Below are 14,981 nucleotides of genomic sequence, written 5' to 3'. Positions count from 1 at the left end.
TCACAGCGCCGTCTCCTGGACCGTGTGGTGGGTGGCCTGAGACGGCGGGGTCGTGACCCGGACCTCCGGGTCCTCGCCATCTGCCGGCACTCTGCCGCTCGCCGTCTCTTTGTCCTCGCTGCAGTGAGGCGCTCCGTTGCCGTCTTTTTTGGCCATTTGATAAGGCTGCGTGCTGATTTCACCGGGCTGCTCGGCAAAAAGAAGAAGAAGAGTGAGGTAGAGTCCACGGCGAGGCGGACGCAGACCGAGGAACTGAGCTCACCTTCCCGTCCAGGGGAGTGATGCAGCACATCTTCTCTCTGAGACGCTCCGGGAGAAAGAAGAGGAGAGTCCCCAGGACAGGAAACACTGTGCCTGGTGTCAGCTCCTTCTCCTTCATCGGCCCTGACAACGTCACACACCGCGGGTTAGCTCCGGCTAACACGTGCTATGTAGCAGCTAACACATGCTAAATAACAGCTAACATGTGCTACATAGCAGCTAACACGTGCTACGTAGCAGCTAACACATGCTAAATAACAGCTAACATGTGCTACATAGCAGCTAACACGTGCTACATAACAGCTAACACATGCTACGTAGCAGCTAACACGTGCTACGTAGCAGCTAACACATGCTAAATAACAGCTAACATGTGCTACATAGCAGCTAACACGTGCTACGTAGCCGCTAACACAGCAGCTAACACGTGCTACATAACAGCTAACACATGCTACGTAGCAGCTAACACGTGCTACGTAGCAGCTAACACATGCTACATAGCCGCTAACACAGCCGCTAACACGGGCTACATAGCAGCCAACACAAAGTACAGCTTTAGTGTAACTCCCGCTAACGCATGCTACGTAGCATCTAACCCACCTGTGATCAGGCTGACCAGCAGTCCCACCAAGACCACGGTGGCAGAGTTGTGAGCACTGTACCACATGTAGGACAGCGAGTAGAGTGCCTCCACTCCTGAGGGTCTGAGGAAAACACAGGTCAAAGTACTTTACTTTTACTTCTCTGCTGTCACTCTCACATCACTACTGCTATTTCAGTTTCCAGTTGTTGAGTTTCTGGTCTAACTGTACCGACTGTCGTTTATGATTCTCCGGTTCTCCTCACTGGCCTGTAAACTGATCCTCACACACTGAAGCTCATTGTTTATTATTATTTTGTTTAGCGAGGAGCTTATTCTGTCCTTCAGATCCTGATAAAAGATAAAAGCAACATTCAAATCAGATAAAACCTGGTTTGATCCTTACCGGGGGACACAGGTCAAAGGTCAGTGGGCTCATTACCTGAGCGTGGCTGTGGTGGTGCTGGCCAGAGTGCTCATGACGGTGGTAGTAATGTTGTCAAACAGCGGCAGGTCAGTGGTGTTGACCGGAGGTCCCGGTGGGACCCCTGACATCCGAGACACAAAACTACCAATGCCGATCCAGAATGCCATGGTGAGGCCCGCTACCAAGCCCACCACTGCCCCCTGCAGGGAGGAAGACACAGCGACACTCACATGATGCCACGGCAGAAACGCACCAAGACGCAGAAGAAGAGAACTCAGGACTCACCGTGGGATTCGCCCAGGGGAAGAACATTCCCAGACAGAAGAGTCCCAGCAGAGGACCACCCACCATCCCGAAGATACTGAAGGCTGCCTGAGGACACAGAGTGCCGAGTCATACTCCGAGTCCCTGAATAATCAATCAATTTCTAAATGCTGAATTATTCTCAAGAGTCTCCTTAAATAAATGACTATGCTGTATTTGGCGCTGGAGAAATAAAATCGAATTTATTGCCGAGTCGTTCTCTGATATCTAGTGTTTATTTAGTGATGATTTGCAGTGGAAACAGGTCAGTGTTTCTAATGTATGTGGAGGAGGAGATAGAATCACATGTGAACGTGTACACGGCTCTTTACACTGTCCGGGTCTTTCTATTGTCGTTTGTTGCTCATTTCCCTGAGCAAATAACGATAGAATTCAATCCATGAGAGTCGAAGATGTGGCTTCTGGGCCAGACGAGGGTCCAAAAGAGCTCAAACTGGGATGATGAGAGGGCATAAAGGACAGGCGACTCACCTGCAGCACTGACCCCATGATAGAGGCAATGTAGGCCATAGCCAGACACACCAGCCCATACACCAAAGCTGTGGAGCACAAACAACTTGTTTTAATGAACACAACAAAGAGAGTGTGTGTGAACTACCACCGTGACACACTCCTCTGCCTCACACCAGGTCTGGTTGCTGTCAACCAAAGAGGCTACCACTGTAGCGTCGTCTGCGAGGCTCATTGGGCCCCAGCGCACAGCCCTGTGGTGTGCCACTGCTCATTGTTATGGTGTCAGACGTCAGGTTCTCCATACGCATGTCCTGAGGTCCATGGTTGGTGAGTTTGGGGACATTTCTCATTTCTTCTGTTAACTTCATTTAAATACAGTGACTTTATAAACCACATTACAACAACGTTGCCTTGTTTCGATTGAGCGACGCCCTCTAGTGGTGAAAATCACTGTACTCTTAAACAGCTAGTGAACAGAGAGTACTCAAGACTCTTTCAACATACTAGTAAATAAATACAAGCAGAAGCTTCATTAGTCCCTTTTTGGATTGAAATGACATTTAGTCTGAGTTTAGTGAAACTAAATCAACCTCAAGTAAATTTTCAAACACATCAATCCATCTTTCAAAGCATTTTTAGAATTTTAAATCAAAAACGACGAGCAAAATAAACTGCTTTTTTTCAGCTTATACATTTTACATCATGAATAAATATGAGCAAATCTAAAATAAACATTAACAATCCTGGACATTTAATGTTTGTGTGCATTTAAAAATAACAATGATGGAGAAAGTTAAACCTGACCCTGGCGCCCTCTATTGGCCAGGAGTCTAAATATAAGATTAGAAGAGTAGAATCTGTCTAAAAGTAATTATTCAAATCGTGTCTTTTTTAGGCAACCAGACAAACTTCAAATCACAGAGCTTGATTCAATCGGACCGTAGAAAGTGGAAAACAGACTTTCATCATCTTGTAATCCGGCAGTCTAACAGACGTCACAACCACTTCAGTGTTCAGGAGCCTGAATCCCTCCGACAGGCGGAGAGACGCTCACAGCTCGGGATCTTTCCCACGGTTCCTCACCGAGTCCTTTGGACAGCAGAATAGCTTTCGCCTCAGTCATGTTTGGAAAATGAGGTTTGATCAAGTCCTCCATCGTCACTGTGGCCAAGGAGTTAAACGCAGAGGAGATGGTGCTGCGGAGGAGAAACACAGGGGTTCCAGTCAAGACGCTTTGGATGGTGGAATTTTTCCTTGAGCCTTGAGACACCCCTGGAGGGGTTGAAACTAAAAATAGATTACAATGAAAAACATGAAGTTCATTGTGGTGCGGCAACACGGTTATATTCCACGTCTGTAAATGAAAATATCACGAAAGACCCAATGAACAAAATGACTCAAGAACTGGAGACCGAAGTCAGAAGCTGAAAAGTCAAGAAAAATTACCAAACAAACTCTTCAGAAGGAAACAGAGACACACGTGATAAAAATGATCCAAGAAGAGAAAGAGCAGCGTTATTTAGAAGTACAAATCCATCAAAATCATGCGTTTGTGGTGTTTTTCCATCTATTGCACCTGAGCGCTCCGCTGAAGAGGCAGGCCACGAACAGGCCCGCGAGCCCCGGCAGGTCCTTGAACACGTCCATCACAAAGTACAGCACCATCTGCACAGAGAGACGCGGCGTCAGCGTGGAACCGCAGACGCTTTGCGTGGCGGTGAGAGGGGGAGGAGCCTCACCTGGTCGTTAGTTTTGACGTAGCCTTTGTCCAGAGGGCTGTCCTCTCCGTAACGGGCAAACATGACCAGGCCCATCAGACAGCCTAAGCACAGCACCACCTGCTGGCACGGGAACACCACGTAACATGACCTGCAGAGCCACGGCGGAGGTTAATCACGAGAGCGTTCAACCCTTCACCGGCGTGTTTGAACAAGAAGTGCTTGAATCAAAGTCGTCCTCACATGACGGCTTCTTTCTCCGTGCGGGAGCTCAGGTACCTCTGGACCTGGGCCTGGTTGACCCCGTACAGAGCCAACATCAGGAAGACGCCGCCCACTCCCAGCGTCCAGAAGGTGTGTCGCTCCAGAGGGTCCGGGTTCAGGCTGCAGGGAAAACAAAAATAACAATAAATGCAAGTGTGAAGAGAGAGCCGAGCATCAGGGGGTCAATTCAGTCGTTTTGGAGGGAATTCGACTCTTGATCTGTCTAAATAAAGAGTAACATGGAAAGATCAAATTTAAAATCAGACAGTTTATTTCCATACAGTTCGGTGAAAGCTTCATGGAACCGCTGCAGAGGCGCTGTAGAGCCACATGCAGCTCCACACCTGAACCTGCTCTTTAACGCTAAACAGTAAACTGCAGGGAAATGCGGCCAAATTCAGATTTTTTTTTACTTGCAAGTGACTCAAATCCGACCTGTTTTGTGGCCGTTTGAAAGCGCCAATTCTGACATTTGAGGCGTGTGGGAATCGAACCAGCAACCTTCCGCCTGGGACACGACCGCCCTACCAGTTGTTGCCACTCACTCGAGCCCCGCGATGCGGTTCCCCTCCGTTGCTTTCCTCCAGACCTCGGCGATGCCTCCGGCCTGACTGGCTCCCACCACGATGACGGCCAGCTGCCCGGCGAACATCACCACCGTCTGGAACACGTCGGTCCAGATCACGGCTTTGAGCCCCCCCTGTGGGACAGACACACAGCGATGAAAGGGGGGGGGGGGGGGGGGGGGGGGTCTACACACATGCAGCACCGTCACCTGGTTCAGGTTAAAAATATCTGAGCAAACTCAGGCTGGTGCTCGGTGTGACGCCTGGTTTTGTTCTACAATATTACAACTGGCTGACTCTGGACTCACCAGAGCCGTATACAGGGTGCAGACCAGGCCCATAGCGAGCACTGCCCCCCAGAGGTCAAAGCCAGTCACTACAAGAGAACAGAGGGACGCCTTATCAAACCAGTCCAGACACACACACCCCCCCCCCCCCGAGAGGAGAAGCGGTTTGAAAGGTGACAGACCTGCGTTCAGAGCCAGAGCTGGAGCGTATAAGACCACTCCCATGTAGATGACCTGGAGGGAGAAACACAAACACACTAGCTGAGCTCAGGGACAAGGTTCCACCGACACTCTTTAGAACCTGACAAGTCCCCCCCCCCCCCCATCATAATCAAGTATCTTCTTTATTTGAAGCACTGCTACAGAGGCATGCAGGACAGTAAACACAAAGTTCCTGTGCTTGCATCAACTTTTCACGGTTCGCCGCTTTTATTTTCATTTATCAAGAAGCACAGGAAGATACCATCTGGAAGATGAAGGTCACAGTCCCACATATCCGGACCGTCTTGTTGAAGCGCAGCTCCAGATACTGTTGGAGAGACAATGTCAAACAAAACAAAAAGGAGCCAAATCAAAAGTCTGTTAACATATCATCTCAGAGGCGCGCCGTGCTTTGGAATCAGTGGAAGGTTACTGTGACCGTCACCGCAGTGGCTCAGTGAGGAGCTCTATTCTAATCATGACTCCATGTGTGCTCTGGTAAATCCAGGGAGTCCTTCGGTTTCAGGACTTTACCTCGCGGAGGAAAGACGGATAAGAAGGCAGATCTTAACTCTGAGATCATATGTGTGAGAGGCTGAGGGAAGGAGCGTGTGTTGACAGAGTGAAACTGAAAAAATGCAAAGCAAACAGAGGGAGAAAGTGGAGCAATTAATAAAGACAGAGCAGTAACGACTGAATCATCCAGCAGTGGTAAAGAAAAAGAAACAAACCAATAATCTGTGACAGAGTGACTATCTGTTGTGTGCGAAGTACCTGCTGAAAATAGAGCTTCAGGAAACTCTATATAGCTCCAGAGAGATACAAGGAGGTACATAGAGCTTCACAGAGCTATATAGACCTCCAGAAAGTTCCTGGGAGCTACATAGAGCTCCAGAGAGGTACATAGACCTCTAGAGAGCTTCATAGAGCTTCCGAGATGACACAGTAAACATAATCCACAGAAGTGTAGATGGAAGTACCTCAATTAACTCGAGATACTTCAATACTTCATACTACTTTACACATAAAAGATCAAATGTTAGGAAGAAGAGTGAACATGACCAAAACCCCTCTGTCATCATTCCTAGTTAATACAGAGTTTCTCCTGGTTCCTACCTCGTAGGCGCTGGACAGCCTCAGCCGGTAGAACACTGGTATGAACACATGAGCAGGGATGAGCAGACCCAGAAAGTAGGAGCACCCCAGGAACCAGTACTGGGTCCCAAAGGTGTAGACCTCAGAGGGAGCGCCCAGGATGGCCACGGCGGACTGGAAGGTGGCCAGCAGGGACAGAGACACGGGCAGGCAGCTCATGGAGCGGTCGGCCATCAGGAACTCCTGCAGCACACAGCGCCCCCCCCTGGTCACACCAGTCACAAACACGACACGGACGAAGCCCGAGGAAATATTGGGACAACGTAGAAGCAGTGGGGGAAACCTGGGTGGTGCGCTGGCGTCCTCCGGAGAAGGCGTAGAAGAGGCCGATGCCGGCTGAGGCCACCAGCAGCAAGGCGAAGATGACGTAGTCCACTGTGGTGAAGTGCATCAGGACCACCTCCCCCATGGTGACTGTGGGCGTAGTGGGGGCGGGGGATGGGTAACTGAAGGCACAGCGTCTGGGGCTGATGACGTCATCAAAGTGCGCCCATCGGGGCTCTTCGTGAGAGCTGCACACAGACGCAGGAATCCCCTGAAGCAGCTGCGATATAAAAACGTCTACCACAGGATGTAACGCTCCGTTTAGTTCGTCATTTTAACGTGTGGGCCACTTGGTTCGCTCCGTCGTTACAACAACGTTAGCGCTACGACAGCGGTGGTTTACTTACGAAATGTAAAGCACAACTCAACGTCGGAATGAGCGCTGGAAAGTCCAAATGTAACCGTGGCAACGCTATTGCTTTGTGGAAACGTTTTAACGTCACCACAAAGAACTCGTGTACGGCTCCGGCCACTAGGGGGCGAACGGAGGCGAAGCAGCGCGGCGGAGGCGGAGGAGAGCGCGGCGGAAAGTGAAAATGGCGCAACCAGCTACATGACATCAAACGTGGCTGCAGAAACAGAACCCCAAGAGGAACTGGTACCGAAAGACGGGGAACAGGAATTCTATGGTTTGGTTAAAAAAGTCAAGACACCGAGCGGACGACTGAAATCTGCAAAACATGCCGCTAACCAACGACGCGAGCGACTCAAACACATCTAATGTTTTTCTGCCAGTTAAAATTTATACATTTTATTTTTTTTACGTATTGACATTTTTCTTATATATTTTATGTGCCTGTTTTGTTTGGAACCTTAATGCACTTGCTGCCAGGACACTCTTGAAAAGGAGATTTTTAATCTCAACAAGGTTCTTTCTGGTTAAATGAAGGTGAAATAAATAAAAATAATAAAAAGACACGGTATGAAAAACAGTCAGTTGACAGCGAGAAGACAAAGCACTAACGTTTCCTCAGAACCACAAAAGAAAAACACCAAATGAGACTGAATTCAATAAATTAAATAGAACAATTCTAATACAAATTTACTAAATTCAATTAAATTAATTAATTCAAACTATTAAATTTTTCTTAACTGAAATTCAATTAAAATATAAATCGATAAATCAAAAATGTTTTATGAAAAAAAATCTATATTGGATATACATCTTTATTGAAATACAAAATTAGCTATATCGAGATCTAAAATGTTAATATTGCACAGTACTACTCCAGATACTGCAATACCAGATACTGCCAACGTATCGGTGCATCCCCAGCGACAAGCTTTCCTTTCTTTCTTTTTGAAAACTTTCGATTGTGCTGCAGCTTTTCTCACAACCTCTGAACACAGGAACATGAGGAACATTTGAAACTCTGCGGTTTCCCTTTCAGGCCACTAGGCGGCGCCATGTAATAGCAAAGTAAGAGCAGAGTGTGACCCTGCGAAGCTTGGTGGTAGAAATGGAAGAAATGTCTCCACGTATGCAGACGACGGTGTAGTAAATGGTGGGAAAGGTTTCAGAAACCAGAGAACGAAGGATGAATCATTTGTATTTTTAAGCTTCATTAGAGACCGTTGTATTCTTCCGTCCATGGATTCTGCGTGTGTGACCACATCAGTTGGATAATATTTGTGTTTTCCAGCGACCGTGAGGGTCAGGATGAGGTCCTGATGTGATCGTGATGCTGAGAAGACTCACTGTGAGAACGAGCCGCTGCGCCGAACACCCGAGGCCTCTGCTTCTAGTCCTCTTCACATCATCCAAACACGAGTCCTGCGGAGACGCAGCCGGAGATCAGCAGAGCGCACACACACACACACACACACACACACACACACACACACACACACACACACACACACACACGAGAACCGGCACTCGGCGCCGCGCCGCGCCGCTGGAAAGCAAAGCGATTCCTCCATGCAGGACTCTCTGACCATCGCTCACCGCTGCACTTCTTCTCTGGTTACTCAGACTGTCTCCGCATGTTGTTATGAAACACAGCAGCCGTCCTCAAGGTTTCCAGGACAAGGTCCTCCAGGCTGATGGAGACTAGAGCAGGAACCCTCTGCTCTATATACACATACACACTATGCTGCCGTTCAATCGCGTAACTTAAAAATGTATTAAAAACGTCCTAAATTTAAACAGGAAATCGTTTCCAGCCGATCGTTCCGGTGGTAAAAGGACCTTTAATCCCTTTTACTCTATCTTCAATCAATAACTTTATTTATGATAGTTTTGTTTATATATATATATATATATATATATATTAGGGATACACCGATCCACATCTTTTCACTTCCAATTCCGATACCAGAATTTGTATATCTGCCGATACCGATACTCCAATATCAGAGCTGTTTGGTTTAATATTATCATTATTGATTTTATATGAGGCTGTACTAAACTTCAGATCCTTGAATTACGTTGGTATCGGAACCTAATACCAAAACGGATCAACCCCATCCCTAAAATTATATAAAAATATTTGTTATCTTATCAAAAAAAATTTTATGTTTAGGGGTTCTATTTATTGGGCAATTCTGTACTCGTACGGTTCCCTTCTTCCACTATCTTAACCAGTAACTCCATTCCGTTCATATGTGTGATTGTATTTTGTTTGTTAAGAAGCCAATAAACAAAGTTTTCAAAAGTTGTTTGTTTTCTTTCCTTGACCCTGTAACGTCAGATTGTGGGGATTTCACACATCACAGGGGTGGTCACGGAGACAGCAGACTGTCGGATCAGAACGTATGGAGTTTAATGTCGGAGTACAGCTTTTAGAAAAACTCACGTCTCCCTATTGTCCTTGACTGCACGATAAATAAATCAGCCTCGGTGAGTATCTGCTGCTGGAGGCGCCGTTTACAGGCCAGATGATAAAGAACAGTACAAGCTGACCTTTCTGGTGCTTTTCACCCGTTGTTCATATTAAAGAAACCACGCTGGAGTTTGGCTCTGAGCACCAGTGTTAAATGTCACCTCCTCCACCACCACCACCACCTCCAACACCACCTCCACCACCACCACCACGCTCACTGTGGAAGCCGTTATATCAGACTACACGCAACTACATCAAAATAACTGAGAAAACCATGATCCAGTAACAAGATTACTGATTTTGTATATTTTTTCAAATTTAGGTTACAAATCAGCGTTTAGCTTTCATGTCTCTGGTGCTTCATGTGGTTGGTGAAGGTTAAAGTTGCAAGTTAAAGTTGCTTCATGTGGTTGGTGAAGGTTAAAGTTGCAAGTTAAAGTTGCTTCATGTGGTTGGTGAAGGTTAAAGTTGCTTCATGTGGTTGCTGCAGGTTAAAGTTGCAGGTTAAAGTTGCTTCATGAGGTTGGTGCAGGTTAAAGTTGCAAGTTAAAGTTGCTTCATGTGGTTGTTGCAAGTTAAAGTTGCTTCATGTGGTTGATGCAGGTTAAAGTTGCAAGTTAAAGTTGCAGGTAAAAGTTGCTTCATGAGGTTGTTGCAGGTTAAAGTTGCTTCATGTGGTTGTTGCAAGTTAAAGTTGCAAGTTAAAGTTGCTTCATGTGGTTGTTGCAGGTTAAAGTTGCTTCATGAGGTTGTTGCAGGTTAAAGTTGCTCCTTGTGATTGTTGCAGGTTAAAGTTGCTTCATGAGGTTGTTGTAGGTTAAAGTTGCAGGTTAAAGTTGCTTCATGAGGTTGTTGCAGGTTAAAGTTGCAAGTTAAAGTTGCTTCATGTGGTTGTTGCAAGTTAAAGTTGCTTCATGTGGTTGTTGCAGGTTAAAGTTGCAAGTTAAAGTTGCAGGTTAAAGTTGCTGCAGGTTAAAGTTGCTTCATGTGGTTGTTGCAAGTTAAAGTTGCTTCATGTGGTTGTTGCAGGTTAAAGTTGCAAGTTAAAGTTGCAAGTTAAAGTTGCTTCATGTGGTTGTTGCAGGTTAAAGTTGCTTCATGAGGTTGTTGCAGGTTAAAGTTGCTCCTTGTGATTGTTGCAGGTTAAAGTTGCTTCATGAGGTTGTTGCAGGTTAAAGTTGCTTCATGTGGTTGTTGCAGGTTAAAGTTGCAAGTTAAAGTTGCTTCATGAGGTTGTTGCAGGTTAAAGTTGCTCCATCTGGTTGTTGCAAGTTAAAGTTGCTCCATGTGGTTGTTGCATGTTAAAGTTGCTCCATGTTGTTGTTGCAGGTTAAAGTTGCTCCATGTTGTTGTTGCAGGTTAAAGTTGCTCCATGTTGTTGTTGCAGGTTAAAGTTGCTCCATGTTGTTGTCCATGGCTCCAGTAAAGGAATATATCTCTGTGTTTTCTGACTCACCCAACATACATTTTCCACAACATTCAACCCTTCCTGGTTTAGATAAACTCCATCTCCCCATTTCACACAGCGATCCTCAACACTGCAGTCCGACGGGCGACGGTTAACCGTTCAGCCCATCATGAACATCTCCAGTCAATCATCACACAAGAAGACGGAGCGGAGAGGAAAGGGTTAAAAACCAGAGTGGACAACATGAGAAAGTCTCTTTACTGCAGGTGAGACAGCACGGTGGCTGGAATGACGCTGGTTGTATCATTGATAACTGCATTTCTGCAGAGTTACACATCAACACGCAGAGTCTCACATCTTCATCACAGCTCTTCAGTGGTTTGTCGTCTCGATGCTCCAGGTAAACGGCAGGTCGTCAGAGGAATTAAACCGCTGAAATACTAATAGTTTTCCTCTGTCATCGGGGGTTCAGCCAATCAGAGATCAAACCCTATATAGTGTCATCCGGGGGTTCAGCCAATCCCAGTCAAGGCAGGCTCCTCCCTTTGACTCCTCCCACAATGAGGCAGCTCTGCTCTGGCACATGGCACCACGAGAGGAAGTACTTCCTCCTCTTCCCAAGATGGGCATGAGTGGGCGGAGCCAGTCCAGCTCACACAGACACAGCAGATTCTGAATGCAGCTCCTATGATCCAATATTCAAATGAGGTGAATCATGAAGAAGTTAGAAACTTTTACAAGGTTTATTATGACCTCTTTAAAACCTGATATATATATTTATTTATTCATGTATTTCAAAACATGTAAACATATATATATATATATACAAAAAATATAAAAAGAGAGACAATCGTCCAAATAAGTCGTCCAGGGTTCACGTGAAACCATCAGAGCAACATATAGAATACTTTATCTGAGTAAGTCAGCAGGACCCTCCCTTAATGCCCCCTGGGGCAGAAAGTTACTGTTGCTTCAGTCACAGAGTTGATAATTAGCTTTCTCTATAACGACTGTGGGACTCTGGTTCAATGAAGCCAGGTAATGGAGACATACCTCGGGTCTGTTAATCCTCTCTGAGAGGACAGGCCTCACCAAAGTGTGTGTGTGTGTGTGTGTGTGTGTGTGTGTGTGTGTGTGTGTGTGCGCAGTTTCTGCTGGTCTACTTTGGAATCTGGGCCCTCGTGCTCCGTCTTTAGGAGGACAATAATTTCACAAATTATTAAACCTTCGGCTGTAACCGGCTTGTAAAAGTAAGGGGCTGCTCGGCACGAGGCAGAGGAGCTGGGTACATGGATCCATGTGCATCGAGCAACACGCCGTCCAGGAAGCTGGAGGGACTTCAGAGAAATGATGGCGTACACTCCGAGACGACTGCAGCTCGGTGTGTAATATTTAACCTGCAGGTATAGGGTCAGCCCGACACACACACACACACACACACACTATATACCGGTGACAACACGTGACTGCATTTTAATATGTTTCTAACAAAGTCCAGAGAATCTGAACGTGACTGTTCACATTGTGACGTTTAGGAAAAGTTCTTCCATTGGTGAATCGACATTATTTTTATTAGGACGTCTATTATGTGTTTTAGACTAGAGCTACACTCGGTAGAGCGCAGACCTTCGCCAGCGCCACATTTGTTTGCGGAACCGAAGTGGCATCGGTAGCGTGTTTAGCATGTTAGCTCATATCGATGCTAACTAGCCTGTCAGGTAGCTACATGACTGAGAAACACTGAGCAGGGAGCGTCTCCATGGCAACAGACGCTGATCTCCTTTGACCTCCTCCATGAGGTGCCTCTCTCATCTGCTTTGTATGGGAACATTTTTCGCATTTCTGGGGGGATTTATTTGGAAACGTTGAGCCGTTAACGTCCCGAAATCTAATCGATCGGTTCTTGATGTTGACAAATCATCCCTGAAGATTTCATGCAATTTGGGTGAAGGTTTTGCAAAAAGTTGGTAAAATACATACAAACCAATAAATAAATAAATAAATACACGCAGACGAAAACCTAAACTTCTCGGCCAACTTCGTTGGTCGCCCGACTTTTGTTGGCAAAGGTAATAAATCTCCGTATCCATGAACAACCTTCGTCCCAACGTTCGTTGGCGAAGGTAAGAAGTGCCCCCAGTGGACACATTAAGAACAGCAGTCTTGGTGATTTTATTGCCGTTAATGTGTCCTTTCATTTTTTGGCCCGTTGCGATGAAGGAAACCCGACTCGGACCTCTTGCAGGCGTGTTTCGGCCCACGGACCTTATGTTTGACTGCATTCGGCAGGTGCCAGGTGAGAACCAGTAGGAAGGAATCGCTCTCTCTGATACGATTACAATTATCTTGTCAACGATTCGGTCCCACGATGCGTTACATCCTCAATTTTCATTCTAACTGCTCATGGCTAACTTTTCCCATTTATCTTCCCATAATATGAACTTGCTTTTTGTCTAAAAAAAAAACAAAACATAAAGAGAACTTTATTTGTTTTACCATTGTCCCGTTCGGCAGCTCAGTACAATATGTTGTGATTGAGAGCTCTTCATCGTCAGAACCAGCCCTCCGTTACCATTTTTCATCACCCTCCCGTTGAAGTACCAAACACATCCATAAGGAGGCGCGACATCGCAGCCGTCTGCTGATTGGTCGGTGACGATCGTCACTCTGGACAAGCCGCAATACTTAAATATCTCGTCGGGCAAAATAAACCTTCTCTTTGTTGTTCGCATACGCCGCTTCATGCACACTGGGGTTTTTTTTTTAATGTCGGCGTGCTACACTGCCCCCTGGTGTTCTGACGAGGTGCAGACTGGCCATACACGACCCCGCCGGGCCGTACTGCGCAGGAGAGGGCGTCTGAACCACACGGCTGCGTTGTTGCTCCTCTTGTACCGATGTGTGACGTACCTCGACGGAGGGCGTAGGAAATGGTAACAGTACAGTCATAGCGTTAATGGCCTGTAGGTGGAGACACTCAAGGAGAGGGCGTGGCCTAAATCCCCCCCCCCCCCCCCCCCCCCCCCCCATTCCGACAATTGCGTCACAGTGACGTGAACAACAAGCACATGGAGGATGTCACCTCAACCACAACGCCAAGGACTGGTGAGAACGTCCATGTTCTGATAGCGGCAGAACCAGGATGACAACATGTACAAGGCCTCCCATGACGTCACGCCTCCTGGACGTAAACATAAATGTCAGAGGTGACATGTCCGACACGTCAGAGTCTCAGAACGCACGAGGCTGCGCGCGCTCCGCTCTGCGCGTTATGAATGAGTCAACCATGCTGCTGTCATTCATTGCCGCACCGGCAGGGATTATGACTTTATACCGGTGCTGACGACCTCCTGACCGGTCCGGACCGGACCGGAGCCGGCGCCGTGTGGAGCGGCTGACCGTTGGGCTTACCTTTGACGGCTGTCCGCAGTGTGGAGCTTGTTTCACCGCTGTATGGTGCTCGGCTGCCCGCGGTGTGTAGCTCCGGTCTCCGCGGTGTGTTGCCTGGTTCTCCGGGGTGTGTAGCTCCGGTCTCCGCGGTGTGTTGCCCGGTTCTCCTGGGTGTGTTGCCCGGTTCTGCGGGGTGTGTAGCTCCGGTCTCCGCGGTGTGTTGCCCGGTTCTCCGCGGTGTGTAGCTCTGGTCTCCGGCACATTGCCCCCACGGACCGCCCACTCTCCTTGAACCAGTCCGTGATGCCTTCAGGGCCCCTCGGAAAATTCCACGTCACGCTTATCAAACGCTGCTCATCTCAATGCGCCGCGTTCATTTACCTGGAAAATTGAATAACAAATTAAATAAAACAACAAATTCACAATGTCTGATAGATTTGTACGGCTGTGGTCCAACAACCTCCAATATCAGACTTTCGGTGTATATTTAGAGGAGGGGTTATTTTTTTTCCGTGCACGTTTTGACGGCCGTGAAGTAGCAGAGCGGTGTCACGCTTCAGGCTTGTTATCAGCGACGTCTCCAATTAGACGCTTTGACTGTATCTGACACATCTGCAACCTTTATCACCTGTTACCTGTCACACAGTCACCTGGAGACACGAAACACCTTCAATTGGACGAATACATAGCGTGATGTTTTACTACCAAAACTGTAAAATTAGATTTCGTAGTTCTATTTCAGTTCTTGTTTTATCCGTTTAGCTCTTTGACAAGGTATACACAAGGTATAAAGATTCT

General features: G+C 47.0%; 1 protein-coding gene across 1 annotated transcript; it reads right to left on the bottom strand.

Annotated features, from left to right (window-relative positions):
• On the bottom strand, positions 1-14,417 carry slc5a6a (solute carrier family 5 member 6a; the record flags this gene model as incomplete). The annotated part of the gene is made up of 18 exons (XM_080490160.1): positions 14,205-14,417; positions 8,260-8,334; positions 6,520-6,748; positions 6,198-6,419; positions 5,344-5,409; positions 5,063-5,114; positions 4,902-4,969; positions 4,573-4,727; positions 4,007-4,147; positions 3,785-3,914; positions 3,622-3,710; positions 3,129-3,241; positions 2,064-2,131; positions 1,554-1,640; positions 1,284-1,468; positions 862-965; positions 263-384; positions 1-186 (listed from the first exon to the last, which is right to left on the bottom strand). The coding sequence occupies exons 3-18, from the start codon at positions 6,643-6,645 to the stop codon at positions 1-3; spliced, it is 1,914 nt and encodes a 637-aa protein (XP_080346286.1). The 5' UTR covers positions 6,646-6,748; positions 8,260-8,334; positions 14,205-14,417.
• Between the last annotated feature and the right edge of the window lie 564 nt (positions 14,418-14,981).

Source organism: Lipophrys pholis (genome assembly GCF_963383615.2).
Source record: "Lipophrys pholis genome assembly, chromosome: 21".
NCBI classification, from domain to species: domain Eukaryota; kingdom Metazoa; phylum Chordata; class Actinopteri; order Blenniiformes; family Blenniidae; genus Lipophrys; species Lipophrys pholis.
The sequence above is the reverse complement of the archived record's forward strand: the minus strand, read 5'-3'. Positions and strand labels throughout refer to the sequence as shown.